Source organism: Sarcophilus harrisii, chromosome 2 (genome assembly GCF_902635505.1).
Source record: "Sarcophilus harrisii chromosome 2, mSarHar1.11, whole genome shotgun sequence".
Taxonomy (NCBI): Eukaryota; Metazoa; Chordata; class Mammalia; order Dasyuromorphia; family Dasyuridae; genus Sarcophilus; species Sarcophilus harrisii.
In genome coordinates, this window is record NC_045427.1 from 479,193,150 (window position 1) to 479,220,342 (window position 27,193).

General features: G+C 45.7%; 2 protein-coding genes across 2 annotated transcripts in view; one reads left to right on the forward strand and one right to left on the reverse strand.

Annotated features, from left to right (window-relative positions):
• The window catches only part of FAM102A (family with sequence similarity 102 member A), a 40,981-nt gene extending 18,864 nt beyond the window's left edge, over positions 1-22,117 (reverse strand). The window contains exon 1 of the mRNA XM_003757315.4: positions 21,771-22,117. Within this exon, the coding sequence (XP_003757363.1) occupies positions 21,771-21,916 (146 nt within the window). The 5' untranslated portion in view covers positions 21,917-22,117. The remainder of the gene's footprint in view (positions 1-21,770) is intronic.
• On the forward strand, positions 22,117-26,758 carry LOC116421779 (mucin-1-like). Its single transcript, XM_031954706.1, has 2 exons — positions 22,117-23,039; positions 23,836-26,758. The coding sequence occupies exon 1, from the start codon at positions 22,511-22,513 to the stop codon at positions 23,027-23,029; it is 519 nt and encodes a 172-aa protein (XP_031810566.1). The 5' UTR covers positions 22,117-22,510; the 3' UTR covers positions 23,030-23,039; positions 23,836-26,758.
• The last annotated feature ends 435 nt before the right edge of the window (positions 26,759-27,193 follow it).

The following is a 27,193-nucleotide window of genomic DNA, read 5'->3' on the forward strand; positions in this document are numbered from 1 at the left end:
CAACTGTGCTCAGGAGGACGAGCTCTAATCCTGGGTGGGCCTTGCTGGGCCTCTGTGTTCCTCAGGGACCTGACCAGTGCAGTGCAGGAGGCTCACCCAGTCAATGTTTATTCAATAAATATTTGTTGAACTGAGCAAACTAGGTCTTAAGTAATGAAAGAGGGCCTATTTCTGACTTGTCATGAGGCTTTGGACAAACCTCTCTTGATGTCTCAGCCTCAGTTTCTCCACCTATAAAAATGAAAGAGGAAATGTGGGCACTCCCATCACAAGATACGATGAGAAGTAATGAGATGCTATTTGTCAGCAGCTCAGGGATGCAAGGTAGACAAAAAAAATAAAATAAAATAAAATAGTTTTGTTACTGTTGATATTAATAATGGGGTGAGGAAAAGTAATGGAGGCTTAGTGATGAGGTTAATGAGAGAGAAGCAAAAGCCCTCCCAAGACTCAAAATGGAGAAATCCTGGAGAGGTGAGATGTCCCTAAACCCAAAGATTCCTTCCTTTTTTGGTAGAGGTGGCAGCCACTATGGGTGTAGAATACTGAATAGATTCCTTTTTTCACTCTGTGTTACAAGGAAGGGTTATTTGGATGAGGAGGAAGGGGAAACTATATTAGGAAACAGAGTATATAATAATCTAAAATTGACACAAAAGGTCTCAGTAAAAAAAGAATGTGCTATAAGCTTACATAGAAAAACTAAGGGATAGAGGAAGGTGGAATAAATTCAAGTGCATAATTAGTAAATCAGAGATATTTAAGAGTGAAAGGGGATCAAAAAGTAGGTTAGCATAGTAGGAAAAGCTCCGATTCTGGAGAGAGAGGACCCAGATTCAAATCCTTTTTCCCCCTCCATTCGGTTTTACTTTAATAAAAACTAGAGGGTGACCAATGAAGTATGAAAGAGGCAAACTTCAAATAACTGCAATAATACCATACTTAACTAGCCAGATCCAAATCCTACTTCAAACATTACTGATGTGGGGCAAGTCAACCAGGCCCCCTAGGGCTCCGTTTCCTTATCTAGAAAAGGAAGGAGCTGGATGTAATGGCCTCTGGGGTCCCTTTCAACTCTAGAGCTGTCATCCTAAAAACTGAAGAGAGATTTGGATATTTAGTGAAACCGCAGTGAATATGGAGGACAACAGTTTTGAGAGTATATCTGTGAAACAGCATAAAAATAAAAGATTGTTCATTTGCAGAATTTGTAGAAGGGTGGAAGCAACCACCCAGCCAAATGTCAGATATTATTTTATTCAGTTGATACTACAGTTGAGCTAGGGAACCATCTTTCGAGAAGATAATTAAATTATTTTTTAGATTTCAATATACTAAATTTTAAGTATTTTAAATCTCTTTTCTCTTAACAGTCTAAAAGTCTCTCCCATTCTACATGGGGCAAGGGTGAATATAAATAACACAGAAAGGGATCTTCTTGTGAGCTTGAGAGGGGTGGTTTTAGCTATCCCAACAGTCTGATATTTTGGGTGCCTAAACGTCCTGTCTGTTGTCTCAGGGCAAGTAATTATAGGGACGGTCTTTCAAAAGTGACTTCAGAAGAGTTTCATTTTCAGCTCTGAGATTCTCTGGATATACAATTAGGTCCAACCCCAGGGAGGTGAGGATTGCAAAGGCAAGGATGACTGAGGCCCAGAATCATGCAGGGGACCACCCCCAGCCCACCTCAATAATCACAGGTCTCCTGCCACAATGGGCCTGACCCAAACCAGAGAGGCAGGGACAAAACCCAGCTCTATTTCTGGGTCCTCTCGAAATAGAAAAGTTATATCAAGCTGGGTGAATGGACTGCTGTCCAACAAACATCTTCAAAGTGCTATGGAAAGCTTTAAGAAAACTTATCCTCACTGCCATGTATTCAGGTCCTTTGATAGGATCACCCTAGTGAAAGAGGGGGACAAGGGAATCTTGCAATTCTTTGTGTTCAGGAGACTCCAGGCCAGAAATATGACTGTCCCTGACTCCTGACACCCCCAGCTGGGGAATGCAGGACCCCCACCTACCACTCAGCGCCGCCTGCTCCTGATCACACCTTCCTGGATACTACAACTGGAGAAAAGCGAGACAAGAATACCTCTTACCTTATTGAGGGGCTTTCAAGAAAATAATCATCCCAAACCTGTATGTGCACGAATGTTTGTGGCAGCCCTCTTTGTAGTGGCTAGAAACTGGAAACTGAATGGATGCCCATCAGTTGGAGAATGGCTGAATAAATTGTGGTATATGAATATTATGGAATATTATTGTTCCGTAAGAAATGACCAACAGGATGATTTCAGAAAGGCCTGGAGAGACTTACACGAACTGATGCTGAGTGAAATGAGCAGGACCAGGAGATCATTATATACTTCAACAACAATATTGACTAAAAATCATTACATTGAATTCCCAATCCCTATATTTTTGCCCACCTGCATTTTTTATTTCCTTCACAAGCTAATTGTACAATATTTCAGAGTCCGATTCTTTTTGTACAGCACAGTAACAATTTGGTCATGTATGCTTATTGTGTATCCAATTTACATATTAATATATTTAACATCTACTGGTCATCCTGCCATCTGGGGGAGGGGGTGGGGGGTAAGAGGTGAAAAATTGGAACAAGAGGTTTGGCAATTGTTAATGGTGTGAAGTTACCCATACATATAACCTGTAAATAAAAAGCTATTAAATAAAATAATAATAATAATAATCACCCCAAGAATCACAAGCAAGGGTTCCACTTCAAAGTGTAAGCCTATGTAGCTTTTTGGCCACTCGGCCCCATCCCCTTAAAATGTGCTTTCCAGCAGATGAAAGAAAGACACTAGTTAAAGCCAGGGAAACTGGAAGCAGGCAGGAAGGAAAGAAGAGCCATTTTTCTAACTACAGAATCTCATAATTTAAAATGCTTCAAGTTTCACACCCTGAGCTAGGCTGGTAGACTACAGCTAAAATTAGGTTTGCTTCAAATGGGTTAATTCAAATACAACCAAGTCTCCAATTTCTTCTATTTACCCTCTCCACCCCAGGAAGAACCTAGGGAATACAATTCACTAAGTCAGGAGCAAAGAACAAACCATATTTTAGTCCCAAATTCTTTAGCTCTGCTTGACATAAAAATAATCTCAGACCCCAATCATAAAATGTCCAAGCTGGAAGGAAGTGCTCTGGTCTGCCACTCCCTCTCCTCCCCCCTATACCTTACAGATGGGGAAACTGAGGCTCAGAAGGGAAAAGGAACTTGATGCCCAAGTTCATACAAGTTAAGTAGCAGAAACTAGGTTCTCCGATTCCTATTTTTTCCCAGGAGTCCCCTGGACTAAAGAGCTGGGAAAAAATGCCACAATCACTAAAAATCTGGGAAAACTTTTCATCCAATCAAAGACATGGGTTAAAACTTCTATTCCCCAGCCCCGAGTGCTTGTGTGTGCGCGCGCATGTGCGTGTGTGTGCGCACACACACTCACACACATACTCACACACATACCCAGCAATAACCCCAATTCAATTCTCCCAAGAGCAGGGAGCTGGCCAGCTGATTCCCTGGCAAACCCAGCACAGTAATGATGATGCAATAGGAGTTTCCAACTGATGAAAGCCAGATCAGCCCAGAGATGCAAATGTCTAATAAGGAAACAATTTAAATCTAGAACATCTGCTACCAGAGGGGTCCCAAGGAAGGGGCTCACTCAAACTTGGGTGGAGAAAGCGCTGGGCTCCAGCATTAATGCTGAGCCACAGTCCACATCTGCTTCCTCTTGGCTATAGACTGTCAGGAAGGGGACAGGAATGTAGGTTGCTCTAAACCTGACATTATCAGTTCCCTCCTCCATGGACAATCCTCCAAAACATAAATGATGTCAACTGGAAAATGTTCCGTGAGTAGATTCTCTGGAAGTCACTCTGTTCTCTGATAAGCACGGCATTCAGAGATTCCTGCAGATAAAAATGTTTCCAGAGAGAATTTATTTTTCTGACTGCCAGACACAAACACTTCTTACCACTCCAAACATAAATACTTTCTTCAGTCCTCAAATCAAACTATGGAGAAGCCTAAAAAATCTTTCGCTGGAGGTGGAGAATGGTGGAAGGCAGGGGAGAAGCTTTGGCTGGGCATTAGAAATGCAAACAGAAAGGTGATGTTAAATTCAGAGAGCTCTGATGAGAAAGATAACAATTCACATATGTAAAGGATGCTTTCATCTAGGAAAGATCACAAGTGGAAGGACAGATTGTTCAAATAGTTCTTTGACGCTGGGCAGAAAGCCTTCCATAAAACATTTTTGCAGCTAAAGGTTCTGATCAAGGCCTCATTTCCAAAATATATAAGACATTGACTAATTTATAAGAATTCATTCTTCAATTGGTAAATGGTCAAAGGATATAAACAGACAATTTTCAGATGAAGAAATTGAAACTATTTCTAGTTATTTGAAAAGGTGCTCTAAATCACTATTGATCAGAGAAATGCAAAGTAAGACAACTCTGAGATACCATTACATACTTCTCAAATTGGCTAGAATGACAGGAAAAGATAATGACGAATGTTGGAGAGGATGTGGGAAAACTGGGACACTGATATATTGTTGGTAGAGTTGTGAATGGATCCAACCATTTGAGAGCAATTTGGAACTATAATCAAAAAGTTATCAAACTGTGCATACCCTTTGACCCAGCAGTGTTACTACTCAGCTTACATCCCAAAAAGATCTTAAAGGAGGTTACGAGACCTACCTGTATGTGCAAAAATATTTGTGGCAGCCCTATTTGTAGTGACAAGAAACTGGAAACCGAGTGGATGCCCATCAATTAGAGAATGGCTGAATTATGGTATATGAATGTTAATGGAATATTATTGTTCTTTAAGAAATGACCAGCAGGACGATTTCAGAAAGGCCTGAAGAGACTTACATGAACTGATGCCGAGTGAAAAGAGCAGGACCAGGAGATCATTTTACACTCCAACAACAATACTACATCATGATCAATTCTGATGGACGTGGCTCTCATCAACAATGAGAGGATCCAAATCAGTTCCAATTGATCTGTAATGAACATAACCAGCTATACCCAGAGAAAGAACACTGGGAAATGAGTATGGATCACAACATAACATTTCTACTCTTTCTGTTATTGTTTGCTTACATTTGTTTTTTCTTTCCAGGTTATTTTTTCTTTCTTTTCCAATCTTTTTTGTGCAACAAGATAACTGTGTGTATATATATATATATATATATATGTAGTATTTAACACATACTTTAACATACTTAACATGTATTGGACTATCTGCCATCTAGGGGAGAGGGTGGAGGGAAGGAGGGGAAAAGTTGGAACAGAAGGTTTTGCAAGGGTCAGTGTTGAAAATTTGCCCATGCATATGTTTTGTAAATAAAAAGCTATAATTTTAAAAAGAAAGAAAGCCATCCATACCTGCAGAATGGAAAGCAACACATTCCTGCAATGTAGCTGCCATGTTGGACATTCTGTTAAGTGCGAGTGGGGTCTGTATTGGGTAACTATCTTTAGGACAAACAGAAGTAGGCAATATCAGCTCCTATACTTTTCTCCCAGCAACGCAGATTGGCTTGACATCCTTGGATGGTGGTATACATAAATGTCATTCACCATTACATGTCAATGATTTATTCTTCCTAGCTCTACAAATGGCAAAACAAGGTTTTATGGGTCCAAGAGAAATGAGTATCTTTGTAAAAATCTATACTTCACCTATCCTGGTCAGTTCTGGATATTCAGGGCTCAGACCCATTTAAATTCCACAGAAAGCTACAAATTCTAACAACTTGGAAAAGAGCATTAATTTATTAATAAAAATGGGAGTATTTCTCCCTTGAGAGTCTAGTATTTGTGTAAATATTTGCAGTCTGTATAAAAAAAAGCTACTCTGCAATATAGTTAAATTTATTTAACAAAGAATCTTTCAATCTGAGTCTCAAATTCAGAATGTCTTATGATGACTTCTAAACACATCAGATCCTGGAATGGGAAATATGAATTTAGGGAATCCAATCTTAGAGCAATGAGGTATTCATCACACATCGCACACTGAGGTCAAATTTGTTATGACTTTGGACGTCAGTGGGAAAAGTGTTAAATACAACGTTGGGGATAAGGAGAGAGAAAAATCTACATTGGCTTCTATTTCTAGCTCATCCCTAGCTAGATCAACTGTCAAGTGGACTCTAGAGAGGCACAAGTCCAGAGGGAACTATCTTGGACAGAGGGACCAATGAGAAAAATAAACATTTCAAGTCAAAATCAAGAGATTCTACCCTTCTGAAGACCACATAAATGTAAGAAAATTAATATCTGGCCTGCTATTACTAAGGAGGAGCAGAGGTATTAACTCTGGCTCCTTAGAATATTTACCTTTTTGGACTTGACTGCCTGGTGCTCCCAGAAGGCCCCTCTTCGAATGCCAGAATAAGTGGACAAGCACTGACTCTTTCCATGTACAATGGGACAGTAGAGTCCAGGGTCAGCTTTATTAATTCCTGCAAACCTCATCCTTCCATGATGCTTGGTCTTCCTCACAGGAATAAGGCGATGTGTCATTGAAAGCAATAGACTTCAGAACTATGGTCACTGCAATGTCCAGCCATGACTTCGATGGAGAAACATGTCTCTCTTCCACTTGGAAGAGAAGAGGTGGGCCAGCAGTGCAGAATGACGCATAATTTTTAGTCCCTGACAATGTGCTGATTGGTTTGTTTCTGAGTGGACAGATTTGTTGCAAGGAAGGGTTCTAGAGGCAACTCACTGGGAAATAATAAGATTATCAATAAAATATTTTACAAAATTTAAAAAAAAAAACTGCCTGAAAAGCATCTAAGACCTTACAATATGACCCTATGGAATCCAGCCGCAAACTTTTTAAAGCACCTACTGTGTGTCAGACTAGACCGCTACTTGCAAGGAGCTGGCTGCAGAGTTTATACTTCACTGTTCCCAGGCCAGTTCTGGGCTCCATCACTGACACCAAGGTAAGGAGAGAGGCTTTGCCTGGTATTGCTGAAACACGAACAGGAACGTAGGAAGCCGAAACCTACAAGTCCTCCAGATCATACTTGGACATGGTTAGAAATGTGTCTGCAGGCCAGAGGTTAGACATACAGGTGTAGGGAACACAGTATTGTTTATGTCCCACCTCTCACCTCCAGAAGCTTTAGGAGCCCTTAGCTTGAAGGGGAAGCAAGGAGCTCAGCTCAACCCACAGGCCCAGGCAGGCTTCTTCCTGAGTCACTCCCAGGTGGTGCCCCAGTCGGAGGCAGGCACAGCACCTGGAAGGAATACCAGCCAAATACCGGGCCACCCATGGAGGAAAAGAGGAGGGGGAAGGGCAAAGAAGGCAAAAGGCAAGATCCAGAAGCACCTACAATGGCAGGCCAAGAAGGAACAGGAGAAAAGACATTTTTAGGTCCTTAATTTACTCCTCTCTCTCCTTTTCCAGAGCTGGGACAGAAAGGAGAGAGAAGTGGGAACTCCCACAGTCAGGTCCTTGTCTCAAGAAGAGGGCTGTACCTTTCTTTCTGTACAAGTAAAGACATCTGGGAAAAGATTCTACAACTTGCCTTCAAGTCAGATAATCTCTTAGAAATGCAGTTGCTCCCCAAATCTAGTGCTGATCCCTCCCAACGCAATCCAATCCGGGTTTCACTAGCCCTCTTCCTGAGATCTCGCATTGGACTCCAGGTGGCCATCATCATACTGATGAGTGTTTTTCCCCCATAGAAATGGAAAAATACATTTTGAGTCTCCTTCCAAACATGCACTCCACAGAAAGGCTAATTCACTGAGATCCCTATCATCCAGCCTCAGGTCCTAGTCAAGACCCCTCTGAGCCACCGATGTAGCCCTTCCAGGTGCTGATCAAAAGATTCAGGTAATTTTCCCATTTCTTGACAACTCCCTCATGTGCCAGGCACGAAGGAGATAGGAAGAGGCAGTGGTCTACAGTGGAGAGCCTGGTCTCAGGCTCAGGAAAACTTCAGTTCAAGTCTTGCTTTCGAAACCCCCTGACTTCACACCCTAGGTCAGGTAACCCTCACATGATGGCTTGTACTGGTCACTGGAATATGGAAACACTTTGTATCAGTGAAAAACAGTCTGCATCCGAAACCTATGAAGGAGGCAAGATCAGTCAGCTGAGAGTCACACCACAGAAGGCCCTGTTCCACTGCTGACTTACTGTGATCTTGAGCAAATCCCTTCCATTCTCAGATACTCAGTCTTCCCTCCATTAAAATGCAAAATTGTAAAAAGTGAATATTAAAATTTTAAAGATATTTAGTGAAATTTAAAAAAAAACATCAAAGACAGGCAGAAAGAGAGAGACAGGAGACAGAGAAAAACAGAGGAGAGAAATTAAGAGACAGAGAAAGAAACAGAGAGAGAGAGAGAGAGACAGGAAAAAGAAGAGGGGGGAGAGAGAGAGAGAGAGACAGAGACAAAAAGAGAGACAGAGAGAGAGACAGAGAGAGAGACAAAGACAGGAAAAAGGAGAGGGGGAGAGAGAGATTGATTCAACCTTCCTTGACTTTCCCATAACCTGCAATACTTGTGGGATTCTGGGAAACAGCTGATAAGATTTCTAAGCATCCAAGGGGTATTAGGCCTCCTTAGGGTGAAACCCCCAAAAGCAATAGCTTTTTTTCTCTAGCTTTCTAAGACAAGCCCAGCCCTAAGAGAAGAGAGATGGGGGAGGGCTTGGAGGAGAGATAAGAAATCTGAGGAACAAGGCAAACAAGCAACAAGCAGCAGAGAGCTATCCCATGCAGAGGGCTGGCTCCTCCAGCCTTAGAGTGGTTTGTACAAAGCATTTTCCTCACAATCAACCTAATGCTAGTCAACTAGCATCTATTAAGCACCTACTATGCTTAGGGCACCGTGCAACCCTGTAAAGTTGGAAGAGCAAGGGGAGGTAAGTATTCCTATCCCCTGGCATATAACCTGGCAGCAGCAGAGCAAGCCCAAGTCTTTCTGCTCTGCGGCCCCGACTATTGCATTTTACTCTAGGCCTCACAAGCAATCGAAGTTACATTCAGCACTAAGCAAGAACAGGAGGGATTCAGGGTAGACAGCAGAAGATTCGGGGGGCAGCCCTATTAGTCAGATCCTGAGATGGGATCTTTAACAACTGTTAAAAACAATTGTCAAGTACCTTCTTGCCTGAGAACAAGTAGGTGAACTCATAACCTGGTTAAGGGTTTATGATGTTTTAAGGATTTTATCAAAAGGATTTGAGGTTAACAGTCTGTGTTTAAGCATTTTTTTTAAATGACCCAAGACAAGGGTTGATAGAGAGTATCTATACAAACAGAATTTTCTCCAGCACCCCCGGAAAGAACTTTCTCTTCAACACGGCTCTGGAGCCAGAGAACCCAGATTCAAATCCTACCAGGTACACTTGTGTGATCACATCTATAAAAGGTAGGAGTGGGACTAGATGGCCTCTGAAGCCCTTTGTGGCTGTCGATCTCAAATCCTTTCTTGCCATGGGCTTCGGTTTGACCTGCATCTCCCATTCAAACATCAACTTGGGGTCAGATAAGAGAAAGGACCCTAAAGCCATCCAATCCACCGTTTGCATTTTAGAGATGAGCACCCTAAGGCCCAGAGAGTGAAAAGCAGAGTCAGCATCTGAACCTAGGTCCTAAGCCAGCCACACCATGTGCTCACTTCAGAGTAATGGGGAAATCACCTAAAGGGTTCCAGGACATCCCACCCTGACTCATTTGCAAAAGAAATTGCATTAGGGGGTCTAAGATCCCTTGGTCCAATAAACACGGACTTCTCAGGGAGCTTTTAAAAGCTCCTTGACCAGCACAGTACCTGCATTTCCTGTTGTTCACAATGAGGCTAGAAGAGGAAGTAGCAGCTAAAGTCAGATTTGTTTTTCATGCAATAAAGCACAGACATCATGGAACATCCTCTCGTGCAACTGGAGGTGATAAGGCCCTGAAGACCAGAGATGTGCAGATCTCAGATCCCCAATGAAGACAAACCCCAGTTCTTCTAATAAGAGTATTTCATTCTTCTAACAGAACCAATCCCCTGCCTCCATCCCACCTCCCACTTACAAGAGAACCCAGCTTAAAGTCATTCTCTCACCCAAAGGGGGCTTGGAAAGTGTCTGATCAAACTCCTGCCTTAGAAGAACAGAATAGTCTTATGCAGCAGGCAGCTAGGCAGCACAGTGGATGGACTGGCAGGCCACACTTAGCTGCGGGACATTGGGCAAGTCACCTAACTGTTTGCCTCAGTTTCCTCATCTGTAAAATGAACTGGAGAAAAAAACAGCAAACCACTCCAATATCTTTGCCAAAAAAAACCCAACAAAACCCTAAATGAGGTCTGACACAACTTAAAATGACTGAACGATAGTAAATGCTTTCCTATATATAAAGTATTTACAGCAGTACTTTATTGTAGTAGTGAAAAATTGATGGAAGTAATGCCTGAACAGACTTGTGAATGTGTGTGTGTGTGTGTGTGTGTGTGTGTGTGTGTGTGAATATTGTTATAAAATAAACAGAACTTGGAGAAAATTTTACACAAGACCCACAATCACGGAAAACAGTGAGGTGAGCAACACTCTAGAATTCAGAACCAATCGATCAAAAAGCATTTGTTCGGGGCCCATTATGTCCACGGTCTGGAGTTACAAAGACAAAACACCCCCTAGTCTCAAGGAGCCACAAAGAACAACTGAGAGTAAACCTTGGGCCTCTCAGCAGAAAGGGACAGACAGACAAGTGCAGAATGAGGCATCCATTTTCAGACATGGTCAATGGGGGAATCTTTTTTACTTGACAGTACATATTTGTTAGAGGAGATGCTTCAAGGTGGCTTAGAAGGAAGAGAGAGGGAGTAATAATATTTTTAAAAAACAACAACAAAACTTTTCTAAAAGATGCTCCCAAGTGGACTTCTAACCCCCTCCTTATTTATGTGACCTTGGCCACGCTGGACCTCCTAAGCCCTTCCCAATCTGCATTATCTGGCTCCCTGGGTGAGGCTCCAGAGAGAAAATCCTTGAACTGCTTGTAACCATACAGCATTTCATTGTTGTAAGTCAAAACCTATCAATGTTGTGAATCAAAACCCATGCATAATTTTTTCAACTTGGACTTGCACATACACCAGAATGAACCTTCATGGGGACCCACTCAATGTCCTAAGCACCTTCCTGTGACATTCCTCTTAACATATATAGGAATTATGTAAGACACAAGCTGTCCTGCCATTAGCTCTCCTTTTCTCTGATGATCTCTTCACGCTGAGATCTCCCCATGCAAGCCTGCATTAGTCATGAGAGGCAGGTCATTTATGCCTACCATAAACCTTTCCCCTGCCCTGATCCATGATTCTCTTCTGTCAGATAACAGTGTTCTAGAATTCACAGCCAGGGAACACACCAGGATAAATGGGGACATTAGAAACTATGGAGAAGATAAGTTTGCTGAAAGTGACTGGGAGTTTCCCAAACTGATCCAAACCCACCCCCTTCCTCCTCTCCAGGTAATGAATGGCTCTGCTCACTGGTCAACCCACAGTATCTGCCCAGATATACATACAGAGAGACCAAACATAATGGAGAGAAGAGACCAGTGGGCTGTCTGTCCATCCTAGTGCCTTGACAATAAAACTTCTATAGAAACATAAGACACACAGATCTAGCTCCATTCTCGCTCAACTGCCCAGACCCATTTTCTCTCCCTTGTGACAAAGTCCTCACACAGATGCTCAGGGCAATCCCTTGGTGTCAAAGCAGTCAGTTTCCTAACAGACAAACAAATGAAAACTGCCCACAGGTTACTGACTAACAAGCCTCCTTCGAAGTCCATCTTGGGATTATTGCTTTTCCGGTGCTCACTGGAGCCAATCTGATTCAGGAAGGCCAGGACAAGGGAGAGGGAAAAAAGGCAAGTTTGGTGTAGGTCAAGCCCAGGAAGAACAATCCACATCTCATCTCATCCCGGCTCCATGCAGCCAGCAGGGAGAGGCTGTCACTGCTCCTGGCTGAAGAACACAAACTTGCCTGTGTCAGGGGCTCAGAGACGAGGCTGGGATGGGAGTGGAAGCCCAGCTGCCTGGGACAAGGGGAAGAGCTGTTCCTGACACTGACTGATAATGGTGGGAGGCGGGTAATACCCTGCAACAGATGTGGGAAGGAGAGCTGGGGACCAAGAAGAACAGCAAAAGGGAAGGAAGAAGACCAGATCCCAACACCTGCTTTGTTACCAACAAATCACAAGCTGCGGCTGTTCCATCCTGTCTCTGGGGACCAATACCTCCCTTTTTCTGGAGTGAGTTAGGACTAATTTCAGGAAACAGGGTCCTTAAGACCACCAGTACTCTTTTTTTGAGTGTAGTGTATGTGATCAAATACTTCCCAATTACATTTTATAAAACTTTTAACATCCATTTTTTTTAAATTCCAAAATCTCTCCCTCCCAATTGCCCCCTCCTACTCTTTGAGAAGATAAGCAACATGTCAGTTCTACATGGCCCACTAATACTAGAGTTTTTTGGGAGGAAAGGGACAACATTCCATCAGTAAGCAATTAAGTGCCTACTATGTAAATAAGAATACAAAGACTGAAACAAAACAACCCCCTCTCCCAAGCGACTTATATCCTATCCAGAAAGATAGTATTTATGTCTGTAGGTACATATATAAAATAGTAAAAGGAGATTTCAGAAAGAGCACTAGTAGCTGGCTGGAGGCAGCCCTTGAGCTGTGTTGTGACAAATTAGGATTCCAACATGGAGAGGTGAGGAGAGAATGTATCCCAAGCATGGGGGAGGCTATCTAAGGAAAGATAGGAGAAGGAATTGTGTGTGTGTGTGTGTGTGTGTGTAGAACAGCAAAGCCATTTGGAGCTGGAACACAATGCAAGATGGGAAGAAATATTACAAGCCTGAAAAAGTAGGCCTGAGCCAGACTCTGAAGGTCTTTCATTTACACTGGACCCTCACGGTCCCAGAGAGAGGAGTTTATTAAGCAGGGGGTTAACAGAGGCAGTGCTATGCTTTAGGCAGCTGGGTGGCAGACAGACTGGAGACAGGAGAGGTGGGAGACAAGGAGACCAATGAACAGACTACTGCAAGAGTCCAGAAGTCTCATTCTACAATTTTTTTTTAACATCTGTACACATAGAGATGATTAACCCTAAATCCTTATAACATGAAGGGATAATCGAGGCTGATAAACATGTAAGTGGAGAGGAGAAGGCAGATATAGTAGATGTTGTTTGGCATGTCAGCTAATTGATTGCTGAGGGAAAAGTCAGAATGGCTCTGAGGAGATGAGCCTGGTGGTCAGAAGGATGCCCTGGGCAGAAACAAGCAATCAAGAAGAGGAAGGAGCTTCTGGGGAGGAGCTCACAAGCCTTGTCTCAGACCTGTTGAGCTGGAGATGCCTAAGGGGCATTCAATGAGAAGAGTTTGGCTGCTACTGATGTAAGCCTGGAACTCAGGAGAGAGTGGGGTGGCTGGATGGAGATGATAGGCATCCATGTGCATTCTCCAGGTGCCCAGTCATGTGCATAGAGATAATTGAATGCATGGGAGCTGATGAGGTCACCAAGAGAAAGAGGAGACCCAGGTCAGAGTGCGCCTTAGGGTCCCACCCACAGTCAGGGAGCAGCATAAGGGACAACAAAGGCTATGGAGAAGTGGTCAGGCAGGTAGGAGAGTCAAGGGGAGCAGGGTCATAAAAACTCAGAAAGAGTATCCAAGAGGAGATGAGCAAGTGCCAAAATTCTGAGGAAGAGGTCAAGATGGATGAGGACTGAAAAAACCATCAGACTTGACATAATTCCAGGGCAGCTAGGTGGTGCAGGGGATAGAGTACCTACCCTGAAGTTAGAAGGGCCCGAGTTCAAATCTGATCTCAGACAAGCCTCAACACTTATTGCGTGATCCTGTACAAGTCACTTAACCCTGCTTGCCTCAGTTTCCTCATCTGTAAATTGAGCTGGAGAAGGAAATGGCGAACTATTCTACTATCTCTGCCAAGAAAACGCAGATGGGGTCAGGGAAAGTTGGACCCAACAAGTCCAACACCCCCATCTTCAAGATGGAAGAGACTGGGACTCAGAGGTTAAAAAGCCTCGTTCCAAGTCACACGGGTGCTTGGTGGCAGAAATGGGATCTAAGCCTGAGCAGCAGCTATTCCTGACCCCAAATCCAGCACTTTACCCACTCCGCCATTTTGAGAAATGTGAAAAGAAATAAAGATAAGGAGACACAGTTTTTTCTAGAGGATTGGCTATGAAATGAAAAGACAGAAGAGAACAGGAGCTTAAAGTGATGATATGGTCAAGGAGGAAAATTTTTGGTTTTTGCTTTTTTAAGGCTGAGGAGAACTGGGTATCTTATGCCCAGCAAGACACAAAGGAGGGAGTATTTAAAACAAATTTCAATGAGCCACTGAGCTGGTTTTTACAAGATACCATATATAAAACAAAAACATAGGTGCAGAAACCCAACCCAGAACTGCAAATGCGGGACAATGGTGGTGGACTGGGAGACATCAGGCAAGCCTGAAATATCAGGGTGGGCCCCTCTAATCCAGTTCTCACATTTGGAGTGATTCAATCTTTCTATAGCAGTTAAAAAAAAAAAATCTTTCCACATTGGCCAACTAGAGCCCTAACCCTCTTTCCACCGCCCTTTGGAATCTCAGCTAAGAATCTCCTTTTTTCTCTCCTTTCTGTCTCCATCTCATTATTTTACCTCTCTAGGGGGGTTGGGGAAACCCATTTGCTGAGGTAACCACCAAAGGAAGCAAAAGTATAAAGCACATTCCAACAGACAGCATGAAAATGCCTCTTCTCTCTGCCCCGTCCCCCGCCCTGGCACCCCCTAGTCTATAGTGGAGAACTCCAGTTCTCACCCTCTTGGAGCTGAGCACCACGATCACAACACAAAGGACCCTCTGTCTGGCTCACTCAACATGGGGCAGGCTTTTTTTCCTAGCCTTTCACAGGCTAGAGTGTAAGAGTTCTCTGTGCTACCCGCTCCCCGGAGGTCCCAGGCTGAGGGGTGGATGGGTCCCGCTTACTCTGACCCAGATGGGGCTCAGGCCCCAGAAATTAAACCTGTCCCCAGCAAGTGATCCTTTCTCCTCTTTGCTCCAGTACTCAGACTGTCCAGGGGAGAAAATGCCCTTTCCTTCTCCCAGAACTCTTTTTTTTTTTTTTTTTTTAAATCACAAGACAGAGAGTCAGCAACTTAGTCAGTTCCAGCCTGAAAGAGCTAGACGAAGCCAACAGGAGAGTCAGACTGTCTCAGAGGGTCTTAACTGCTGCCAGCCGTGACCAACTTTTGCCCACAGTCAGTGACTCAGACCCACGGCAACACTCCAAACCCACCTAGGGCTGCCTTCTATTGTATTGCATTGTGCAGCAACTCCTTTGTTGCCTCCCCCTTTGCCTTCAGTCATTTACTAAACAATGTGCCAAGGACTGTGCTTAGTACTTGGGGATAAAAAGGGAAAAAATCAGTCCTTGTCCTTAGAGAGCTTCTATTCTACTGGGGGAGATGATGGATAACTCAGTGCATAGGCCACATTCAGAAGGTAGCAGCAGGCACAAACCAGGACAAACCCTTCTCTCTATAAAGGGCATCCATCCCTTCACACTGAGCCCCCAGACAATGTAGTCTGACTGTCCTGTGGTTCCCCCCCTTTTTGGGGACATTATTCTATCTTCATGTCAATGATCAGGCATCTGGGGAAGATCTAAATTAGATTCAGGACACAAAGTTTTGCTGCCATTCTCCATTAAGAAAGAAGCTCAGAGAAGGAGGTAGGGAGGCAAAATTAGCCCCTTAAAAGATCTGCTGCACACAGACCCCAATGTCCTTCATCCATTTGTCTACTCACTATATAGTCACAGGGATTTGTTAGCAAAGGTTTGAGCTGGACGTACCATGAAAAGCTGTCAAACCAGTCCTAGTTATGGCCAGAAGGAAGAAAGCCTCACATGAAGTGTCTGTTTAACTCTGGTATTGTTTCCCTTAAGGAGAACAAATTTAAATTCTTTGTCTCCTAGAGTTCACAAGGATGGATCATAGTGGAATTATCCTCTAGACTTTCTTCTCTCTAAAATTCATTATCTAACCAGTTACCAAGCCTTGTCAAACCCATCTAAAAGACTGGGTTTGGAGTCAGGAAGAGCCGAGTGTAAATCTAGCCTCAGGACCTAGCTGGGTGACCTTAGGCAAGTCAATTCACCTCTAATCTCAGTTTCCTCAACTGTAAAATAGGGATAACAGCACCTAACTCACAGGGGTGTCATGAAGATCAAATGAGAGACTCCTATTGATCTCAAATTCCATGCTCTCCTGTCTCTAATCCATCCCCCACAGAGCTATATAAATGATCAATACAAAGCCCTGACAATGTCACTTCTGCTCAAAAATCTTCAATGGCTCCCCTATTGCTTCTAGGATAAAAAAAAATCCTTCCCTGGCATTTAAAACCTTCCACAATCTGGCTGCCATCTACCTGCCTCAATCACTCTCCTTCATACACTCTCTATTCTAATCTAGCTGACCAGCTGTTTCCTATCCATGACATCCCACCTCTCACTTTCATACCTTTGTGTGAGGGGTCCAAAGTCTCCGTTGTCTGGAATGTACTCTATTCCCTTTTGCTGAATTCTTAGCTTTCTTCAAAGCAAAAAGCCTGTGTCCTTCTTCTACTCAGATCTTTCCAGATCATACCAGTTTTTAGAACTATGTATTTATTTAGTAGGTAAAACTTGACAAAATTTAGTTGACTGATAGAGGGCCATTGCCTTTAGCACAAGAGACCAGCCTTTAGCACAAGAGACCAGCTAGAGAACACACACAATTCCTTCTCCCTATGATTCCACTGGCGGGAGGTGAAGATGACCTAAAGGTCCAGAGCTCAAGAACCTAAAACCAAACGGCAATCCCTCCCAGAAAACCAGAGAGGAATAACCCAAAGGGATGAGGACTTGCCTGAAGCTACTACACTTCAATTAGGAATTATACTAAGAAAACCTACATGAAATGCTTTGCCAACCTAAATCATTAGGTAGGGAAAAGGATAGGGACTGGGCCTGTGATTTCACCGACTTGGGAAGCTCTTATTATAAGGAGACTCCCCTGCCAATGCAGCTTAGCACCTTCTCTACTTTTAATCTTAGAAGAGCTGCCTACAACCTTGAAAAGTTAAAATGACTTGCAGAGAGGCACCCACCCAGTAAATGTCATGAGTAGGTCTCACAAAACCCCACCGGCTCTGAGGTCAACTCTCTACTACACTATACTGTCACATATTATCTGCTCACGTTGTCCAGTCCCTGGCGAGATGAAATATCCTAATCACTACAAAAAGGAGTCAGTCCTGTTTTCCAGAGTGCTGTGGGGTGAGAGGCATTTGGTGCCTCTAGGTTGGGTTATTTTGGGCCAGGTCAGTGGTCCGAGCTGTGAGGGGAGTCAGGGATGCTGCTGGCTCCGGGTAGGGTGGGGTGTGCATGTCAGGCAAACATCAAACTCAGTGACCTGAGCAGACACTGAACCAGATCAAAATGATGGACATTCACTATTGTGGAACTGGGAAGGCCAGGGAGTACGGTGAACTGGGCCTGGAGTCAGGAAGACCAGAGTTTTCAAATCCAGACTCATACTTACTAGTTGTAACCGAACCCTATTCCCTCAGTTTCCTCATTTGTAAAAGGAATCGAGAAGAAAATGGCAAACCACTCCAGTATCACTGCCAAGAAAACTCCAAAAAGGGTCATGAAGTCAGACAAGACTGAAGACAACAATACAAAAAATTATCATCAGGTTCCGGAAATGAACCAGAAAGAAACCAGGCTACCTGTTCTCAGAGATACAGAAAATGATCATTAGAAACCTGCTCAGGAGTCAAAGCTGGAGGAAAAAAAAAAAAATCAAGAATGGCCTGTCCCTCTAAACTAGCAGCATATTTCAGAACCAGCTCTCCACACCTTACCACTCACCTGGCATCCAGGGTTTGTCTCTCACCTGGGCGAGACACCTCAGCTACACGAAATGCTGCGAGCCAACAGGGCCTGCTTTCCAGCCTGGCTGAGAGAGCAAGAACCCAGTCCAGGACATGTGGGATAGATGGTCTATGCATTAAAGAGCTTTCAAAGGCTTGGATGGCTTTCCTCTGAGGCCCAGGAACTTGGCTTTTGCTAAGTCAGCTGGGGAAGCTGCTGACTGACCCACTCTTTTCAAAGTGCTCCAAAGCCCTAGAAACTTGATGGTTAGGCGGCCAGTAGCCAATCATTTCTTCAAAGCCCTCCAGCTCCTTGAGGACAGGGACACTCTTTGGTGTTTGCCTTGCTCCGTCTAGAATTTAGCCCAATGCCTTAGCTAAATGAATGGCTGCTGGCTGAGGGTTACCTTCCCAACTTAATTTAGAGCCCCAGACCCTTAGGAGGGGCAGGGGAAGACAACATCATAGGTTCAGCGATTTGGAGCTGGGAGGGGTCTTAGAGGCTGTCTAATCTACCTCCTGGCTTCACAGATGAGGAAGTGGAGACCAGGTCACACAAGTGACAAAGTCAGGATTCAAAGTGAGTCCAACTCTAGAGTTCTATTTGGTCCCACAGCTGCCTCTCATCCTAAGGGAAGGTCTCTTATAACCTTCCAAACTCCCTTCCTCTCCTAGTCATGGTTATTTATTCTAAACTCTGGACCAGTTCTGACCAAACCCAAACATGGGATTCCATGCACACCTCAAAGCCCCTGCAGTGTAGGAGGAAGGCAGTCTTGTTTTCATGTCCCCCTGACATCTCGACCTCTCCTCCCAAGCCAACAGGATTATAACAAACAAGTCAGCCTCCATCCCATGAGAACACCACCACCTGTTCTACCTGCTCAAATTGGATCAGGCAAGAAAGCTGTATAGCCAGGGACTTGCTGTGGGGCTGAGCGGACTAAAAGCGAGTCAAAGAGCCAGGCCTTGCAGAGGTGTGGCTCTGAATCTGCCTCCTAAGAACAAATGGGGCCGGTTACAACATCACCTATCACACTGAGTGACATGGAGTGTTCAGGAGTATTAGTAGCTGCCTAAGGAGGAGAAATGGCATAATCATTCCCTTTTTAAATAACTCACTTATCACTTGCTGCCCCTCACTCCCAACTGGTCCCAGAGAATTCTTTTCAGATTATCCCTCACAGAACAATCGAGAGGAGGGGCCAACCACAATCCTGCTCTCCCATGGATAAGGCCCAGGACTTTGGCACTAGCAAGGGCCCTAGACTGCTCTGGGCCCAGGCAAGCCTGCTTCAGCCAAGCAAGGAAACTCTGAAGCAGCTCCCCAGGCTTTCTTCAACCTTCTGTTCCCCTCAAGGTGACCAAAAAAAAAAAAAAAAAAGAAAAGAAAAGATGCATCAGAGATCAGACAAAAGATTCTGATACAGAACTGTTAAAATTTGGCCCATTTCTGGGAAGGCCTAGAGCCTTGCCAGGAGAAGAAAGGTTAGGAAAAGGTGAAATCCAGGTAATTCTAGCCAAGACCAGTAACTTTCCAGATGCAGATTGGAAGTTTACACCCGTCTAGAAAAGCCAGACAGGTAAGAGGGCTGAAGCAATCTTTAGCAGCCAGTCAGCTACCCCCTGCTCCAGAGGCTGCTTTATGACTGCCCTGGGCCTGGTTTAAATTACAGCAAATCTTCTAGGGCCCAGCTGCCATCAGCACCCCATAGCCTCCGGAGCCACTGCCTGAAGCTGGGCCAGACAGACCGGAGGACTGGCAAGCAAAGCAAGTGATTGCTGTCTGCTTTGCAACCTGCCTGGAAAGGGGAGGAGAGGGGATGGGAAGACACAACTTAGCTAGCCAGGCCTGGGTGGTCCTCACATGGCTTCCAAGACCCTAAACTCCTCTTCTACCGTCCCCACCCTGGCAGCACAGGCAAATAGCAATTATTCCTCAGATAAGCTGCTTCTACTACTCTGAAGAGATCAAATCTTCAGGGAAGGAGAGTGAAAGGAAAAGTTGTTATGATGTGACTCTTCCCAGAGCAATTTCTGTTTCAGCAACAGCTCTGTTAGAAGGATGGGGGGAAAGGAGAAGGGGGAGGGAGGGAGGGAGAGAGAAAGAGAGAGACAGATACACAGAGACAGAAAGAAAGAGACAGAGAAAAGAAACAAACAAACACAAAGAGAGAAGAAAGAGGAAAGAGGGAAAGAGAGAGAGAGAGAGAGAGAGAGAGAGAGAGAGAGAGAGAGAGAAAAGAGAAGAAAAACAGACTCATACATTCCTCTCTGGATTTGCAAATCTACTCCACCTAGTAAATCTGGACACTTAGAAACAAGGCCCCTTAACACTCTCCTCTAACAGTAAAGGGCTGCTCCAAGATTTGCCAGAAAGCAGAGGGGCCCCCAGGGCTCTAAGGGGGATAAATTGTCCTCTGGGAAAACTGAGCAACAGGTTTCAAGGCGACCCTGTCCGTCCAGTTCTTCCCACAATGCTTTAAGTAGGCAAGCAAAGATCAGGAATTCAGGGGATTATCTGGGGCAGGTTCCACACAGTTATAGAGAACAGCAGGAAGAAGGTGTCAAAAACACTTGGGGGGCAGGGCCATCCTGTTGGGGCCCAGCACCAATTAGCAACGCACAGCAAGGTGTAGCATTGAGACTGCCCATATATTTTCAAAAGGCCTCACCACCATTTACACGGTGTTCCCAGCTGGTGGTTAGTCAGCTGGATCAGTACAGGTGGGGAGCATAATTCACCAAGCTAATCCCTGACTCCTAGAATCCTGGCAACAAGCAGTCCTTTTTTACAAGGCCATTTGCAATGCAAAGTAACTCCTTTGCAGCCCTAAGAGCACAGTAATGCCAGCGGGGAGGGGCACAGAAGCAATCTGGGCACCTTACACTCTCTGGGGCAGGGAAGCAACGAGTAAAACTATTCCAGTCAACAAATCAACATTTAGTAAGCCCCTACTATGTTCTAAATTCAAATCAGCTTCAGGCAACTTGTACCTGTTTCTGAAAAAAGCAGTCCAGTCTGGAAATTCAGAAGGGGGAAGATGAAATGAATGAGGGCAAGATGGAGGAGCTGGGGCCTTCCATCCCCTTCCAAACCAGCTGATCCATTTATGTCTACTCAATATGTATTCAGTGTCTACCAGAAAAGTGCTTTTAGATGTCTCAAGGGAAGAAAAAAAGTAGAAATAAATATTGCACACACCCCATATAACTGGCACCACTACTGCCAATCGATGAATGCTAAACACTTTGCTCCTGTTAGAGGCTGCTTCAAAGGCCCTGGCATTGACAGAAATCAAGAAGCGGTGGAGTGACCTCCGAGTTCGAGACTGGGTTCTGACATTTACCCCTGAGTGAGAGCCTCAAGTTTCCTCATCTGCAACGAGCTAGAATACTTGCAACCAACCCCCTATCTTCAGAGGGTTGCTGTGGGCAAAGACCCTTAAAACACTGAGGAAATGCGGCCCCCGATGCTCCCAACTTTCCCATTAAGCACATCGAGGCATTTAAAAATCTGCCCCTGGCTGCAATTGGGAGTAACACAAAATAATTCTGTTTGGTCCCTGACCCACTTCTGCGAAGCTCACACAGCCCTGCGTTGGGGCTTTCCAGCTGTGCCCTCTCCATCTGCCTGGAGGACAGAACCCGTCGGGCCCTCCGCGAGCCTGGAGCAGGCAGCCAGGCTGAAGCTGTGGGCCGGGACAGCCGGGGCCGGGTCAAAGAGCAGGCACACAGCTCCTACCTGGAGGACAAGCTGGCGAAATCCCCGCCATCCAACAGCCGGATTTTGCAGAACAGCACGCCATTCACGAACGGGACCGCCGTCAGCTCCTCCAGAGTAAAAGTGGTTTGAAATTTAAATTTCTTCTTCTTCATCAAGAAAGCCATGGGCAAATTCCCCGAGACTGAAGCCCCGTGGCGCGGATCTAAAACAAAACACAGCAACTACCCGACAGTCTCCTTCCCCGCCCTCTTCTCAAAAAGGAGAGAGGCGAACCAACAGGCCCCAAAGTCGTCAGTCGAACTCGGAACACGGTCGGAGAAACGGGTGCCGGGCGGAGTGGGGGGAGGGAAGTCTCAGTGTGAACAAGCGCAAAGTCTCAAGTTCAAACGCCCGGCTCTTGTCGCTCTGGGGAAGCTGGCCCAGGATGGAAGCTCGCCGCCTCCAAGGGCTTCGCAGGAGGAGCAGCAGCAGCGGCGGCGGCAGAGAGGGAACAATCCGTGCATCTCCAAGGGGAGAAGAAAGAAACAAAACTCCAGAAGGCTCCCCAGGTCAGAGACTTCGCGGGGGTCCCCCGAGGGGCGCGCTTCGCCGCATCGACTCTAACCAAGCGCCCCCCGGTCCATGCCCCGCCGATTCCCCCGAGGCTCGTCCCCCGGGCTCAGCTCATCTGCCAGAAGAGGCTCCGGGAGGGCTTTTGCAGAAATCGGGAGACTCTGGGTCCGGCCCGCTGGGAGCCCTCCTCCCCCAAACCTGTTAGGATGGAGGCAGCGAGGCCCGGCTCGCTGCGGCGCGCGGCGACGGCACCTTCGGCGCTCGCTCTTCCTCCTGGGATTTCAAAACCGCCCGCGGAGCGAGCCCCGACCGCAGGGGGGTGGGCTGGGAGAGACGGGCACCGAGGTTCCGATCCGCCTCCTGGGGGCGGGGGCTTCGTCTCCTCGCACGGCTGGGTCCAGCCTCGGCGCAGCCCCCTTCTCAGACCCCGGACCACTCGGCGCCCGAGCGACACGGAGGAGCTCAAGGGCTTCCCCGCACGCTACAGCCCCTCGTGCCCCCGGGGCCTCGGCCGGGGCGAGCTGCGGGCTCGCTCCCGAGCAACTCTCGGCGCTAGCCCGGCCACCGAGCGCCGCGCAGCAGCGCCCCCGCGCCGCAGCCGAGCCCCCGCGCAGCCGAGCCCCGCGCAGCCGCTCCGCTCCCTACGCAGCGCCGGCACCCGCGGGAGAGGCGAAGAGGCGGACGGCTCCCCCAGCAGCAAGCCGGCCCCGCCGCCGCCCGCGTAGCCCGAGGAAAGTGAGAAGGGAGGAGAGGGCGGGGAGGAGGTCCGAATATAAGCCCCGCGATTGGCCCGGTCGGGGAGGGAGGGAGCGAAGGAGAAGCGCTGCCGGGGATTGGTGAGATGCAAACGGAGGGGGAGGGCCCAGGCGAGGAATAGGTTGGTTGGATTTGAGTGATTGCTTGGAGGAGGCGATTGAGCCCGCCTCCTCCCCCTAAGCTCAGGGAAGAGAAAGGCAGTCGGGCTGGGGAGGGAGAGAGGAGAGAAGTGGGAGGTGGGCACGCGGGGGAGCGGGAGGAGGAGACCGGACAATAGGAGAGAAAGTGAAGCCGCGGCTGAAAATAAAAAGGCGCACCAGCTCGGGGCGCCCTCGGCGCATTCAGCGTTTAATAAGTGCTTGTCGATAAGAGCTCGGGAAGCCAAAATCAATAACGAGGCGCCCCGGCCCCTCCGCTCGGTGCCCTTGGACCTTCCGGGCTGATGGGTGGGAATGGCCCCGGCAGCCTCTGCACCTCCCTTCCCCCAGTTCTGGAAGGACTTTTGGGGATCAATCGGGACTTCTTGTGAAGGGTCTTCTAGTGTGGTCTCGAATGATCCTGGAAGTCGGTAGGAGTTTTGCCAGGATGCCTCAGCTTCTGGGCGCAACTAAAGCTCTATCTCTTCTTCGGGCCTAGCAGCGGCCTTTCCCCGCCGCAGATGTGGTGTGGAAGGATGCTAACTTAGTGTAATTGTTTCGACAGGACAGGGCCCCGGCTGGACAGACTGCCAAATCATTCCTCTGACGCTGCGCCGTTCTCTTATCTATTGCTTCAGGCGAATCGCTGGTGGACACCCCTCCGCTACCCTGATCTCACGTCGGCAGAATAGTTCTCCCACCTCGCCATCTCACCTTTCAGGTTCAGCGCAGTTCTGCCCGGCTGAACGTAAAGAACCTGCGGCTCTGGGTCCCGGGAGTGAGATCTGCAGAGATAAGCAGCCGGACATCCCCGGGCTGGCTGACCCCACCGGCCCGTGAACGCTAGGATTGTGCACGTAGCCGCAGGAGCAGAACCGCGCCGGTCTGACTGCCAGATACCCCTCTATGGCATGTGGGTTGGGCTCTTGGATGCTTTCCCTGCCTCCCCCCACCCCCTTCCTTTGGGGGCTCCGAGCAGGGGCCTGCAGGTTTCGTCCGGGCGGCTGATTCTGCCCGCCTGGAGGCATGAGGGAGTAGATTCTTGGGCTCGGATTGTAACTGCTTTCTATCTGAATATGTAACAGGACTGGGACAGGGAAGGGTTGTGTGAATGGTTGGAAGGCTTTTCATCGGTGCAGCCCAACACCAGCTGGAAGCATCCCAGCCTGAAGGGCTCTGTAACCCCTCTCCGCCTTCCCCTCCTCCTAAAGAACACCCCCCCACCCACCCACCCATTCTGTGTGCTGTTGTCCTCCAGTCCTTGAAACTGGGCTGCTAGAGGTATTGCTGAGGAGCACGGACAGTATGGCTGGAGTCTTAGGCAAAGCCCGGACTAGAAACTGGTATCTTTTCTGAAGGTGTTTCAGATTCACAACGAGTCAATTCTGTCTCAGAAGTCAAATGAACATATTTTTTCAGAGGAGGAATGAAATCAAGTAACTAGGAGGAGGAACAAATTCAGTTCAATTTGACAAATGTTTATTAATCACATATTGAATGTGAGGAACTATGCCAGTTGGATACAAAAGCCAAAAAAGGAAATAGTCCTGACCCTCACAGATCTTCCATTCTACTGGCTGGATGCAGCATATACATAAATATATCCATAAATGTAAAGTAATTTGAAGCTGGAGTAAACATTAACATTTGGAAGAATCTAGGAAATCTTCCAAAGAAGGGAGGCTAAGGAGCTAAAAGAAGGTAAAAACTAGTGAAGAGTAGGTGGGAAGATAAGTGGGGAGCAAATGCTGACTTCTAGGAATGGTTGGTATTTTAGTTTGGATCACAAAGGAAAGCTCAGAAATTTGGTCCTCCCATTGACTCAGTAAATAAAATTCTAAGCTTTTTAAGGTAAAAGGACCCTTATCTAATTCACAGAAGACTGAGAGGAAGGAAATGATTTGGTTAAGGTCACTGAGATTAAAATAGTGATTTCAGGGCTCCAAATACTGTGGTCTAGTAATTGTCAAAGTGTGGTCCAGGGACCCCCTTAGGGAAACGGTTAAGGGTGGGGGCCCCTTTTCAGGGAGTCCATGAAGTCAAAACAATTTTCATAGTAATACCATTATATTTTAATTTCTAATATAATACATTTTTATATTTAATTTAAACAAATACAAAATGAAAAAAGGAATAAATTGTGATGCACATGGCAGACCCTAAGAGAAGATTCAACATAAAATAATAAATTTTCATTTCAAGAAATAAATTCTACCACATTGTCTTCTAAGCTGCCCTGCTTCTCTTTGCTTCCTTGTTCATTTTCTTTTGTTCTCTGCTAATTACTTTTTACTTTATTTTTTCTCCTCCTTTCCCCTATCAGTCTAAAAAAGGCTACAATTAAGCATGGCTATGTTAAACTGTACTATGCTTATTTTCTCCTATCATTTATTTCTCTGAAGGTGTCTAGCATATTCCTTCACAAGTCCAAGTCTTTTCATGTTTTCTCTAAATCAGCCAACTCATCATTTCCTACAACATAGCAATATTCTAATCCAATCACATTCATTATCTGAGAGATTGTGACTCCCCCCTCCCAGTTTTCTGCATTCCTTCAGTGCTCTCACTTTATGTCTTAAGGTCTGCTACTGATGAATCTGTTTCTTTTTTCCCTGGTTTCTTAAATCCCTGACCTTTTATTCTACCAAATGAGCTTTGTTTTTAATATGATAAATATTAATAAACATAATTCACATAAACAAAAAGCTCTTGGTGGGGAGAATCTTCACTAATTTTTAAGAGTATAAAACGGGTCCTGAGACCAAAAAGTTTGAAAACAACTGTTCATAGTTTTTCCACTAACTACATCAAGCAATCTAGTCTCTCTTCCTGCCCACTCCTCCCCACCCCTCATTAATGAAGACTGGGCTGGGCTTTCCATTGCTGAATCACTAATGGTTATTACTCAGATTATTTACAGAGCTGATGAAGCAGTCAAGTTCAAGATAGATATATCTACCCATAGGCTAAAACATCTATTGATTTGTGGCCTGAACCTTGCTAATATTTGAACTAGCACACAAGGAGATAAAAGGTTTCATATAACTCTCAAAGAGCTATTCTTAATTGGACAGAGGGCTCCCATCTCTGTGTGTACCAGTTCCCATTAATCAGCCATTTGTGCCTCCTGGAGAACAGGCCAGGCCAGTGCCAACATCATTAAGGCTACTTAACCTTTACTCAGCTCGCGCTGAGCCGGAGCAGAGAAAGCTCCCTGCCCCCCACCGCTGCATCGATGACTTCCCCATTTGGTGGAGGAAAGGTTGAGGCAGTGTGGTTGAGTTGGTTCCGAGGGGCTCTACGGAACTGTAGACGGAGGAATTTCAAAGTACACTTTCCAGTAAATATCAAACAAAACTCAAGATCCAACTAGGCTCAAGTTTCCTGGGAAGCCAAATTTATGGGTACTCTTTTTGTAATAGCTCAATGATTGCTAATCCCAGGGATTGATTCTAGCCTTGGAATGCCCTGAAGAGGGGACATTTTCAGCTTTGAGATGTCCTTTCTTTCCTCTACCTGTGAAGATAGGTTGTGATTAGAGATTTCGGAAGGAAGGAAGGAAAGAAGCATTTATTAAGTACCTACTATGTGCCATGCACTGTGCTAAATACTTTATAAATATTATCTCATTTGATCTTAAAGGTAGGTACTATTTTACAGTTGAGGAAACTGAGGCAGGCAAAACTTAAGTGACTGTCCCATAGTCATACACCTAACAAGTTGCCATGATCTGAACTCTTTCTAACTCTAGGCCCAGTGCTCTAACCATTGTACTACTTAGATTTAAAGAGAGGAAGGACCAGAAAGAACATGTTTTTAACCCTCCCATTTTATTTTATTTTATTTATTTATTTTTGCTGAGAAAATTGGAATTAAGTGACTTGATCTGGGTCCTCCCTTTTTATTTTATTTTATTTTAGTTTTTTTGTTTTGTTTTGTTTTTTGTTTTTTTTTTGCTGAGGCAATTGGAGATAAGTGACTTGCCCTGGGTCCTCC

Excerpts from the sequence above, each read along its gene's own strand:
- LOC116421779 (XM_031954706.1), top strand. The coding sequence starts at position 22,511 with ATGGAGGCAGCGAGGCCCGGCTCGCTGCGGCGCGCGGCGACGGCACCT.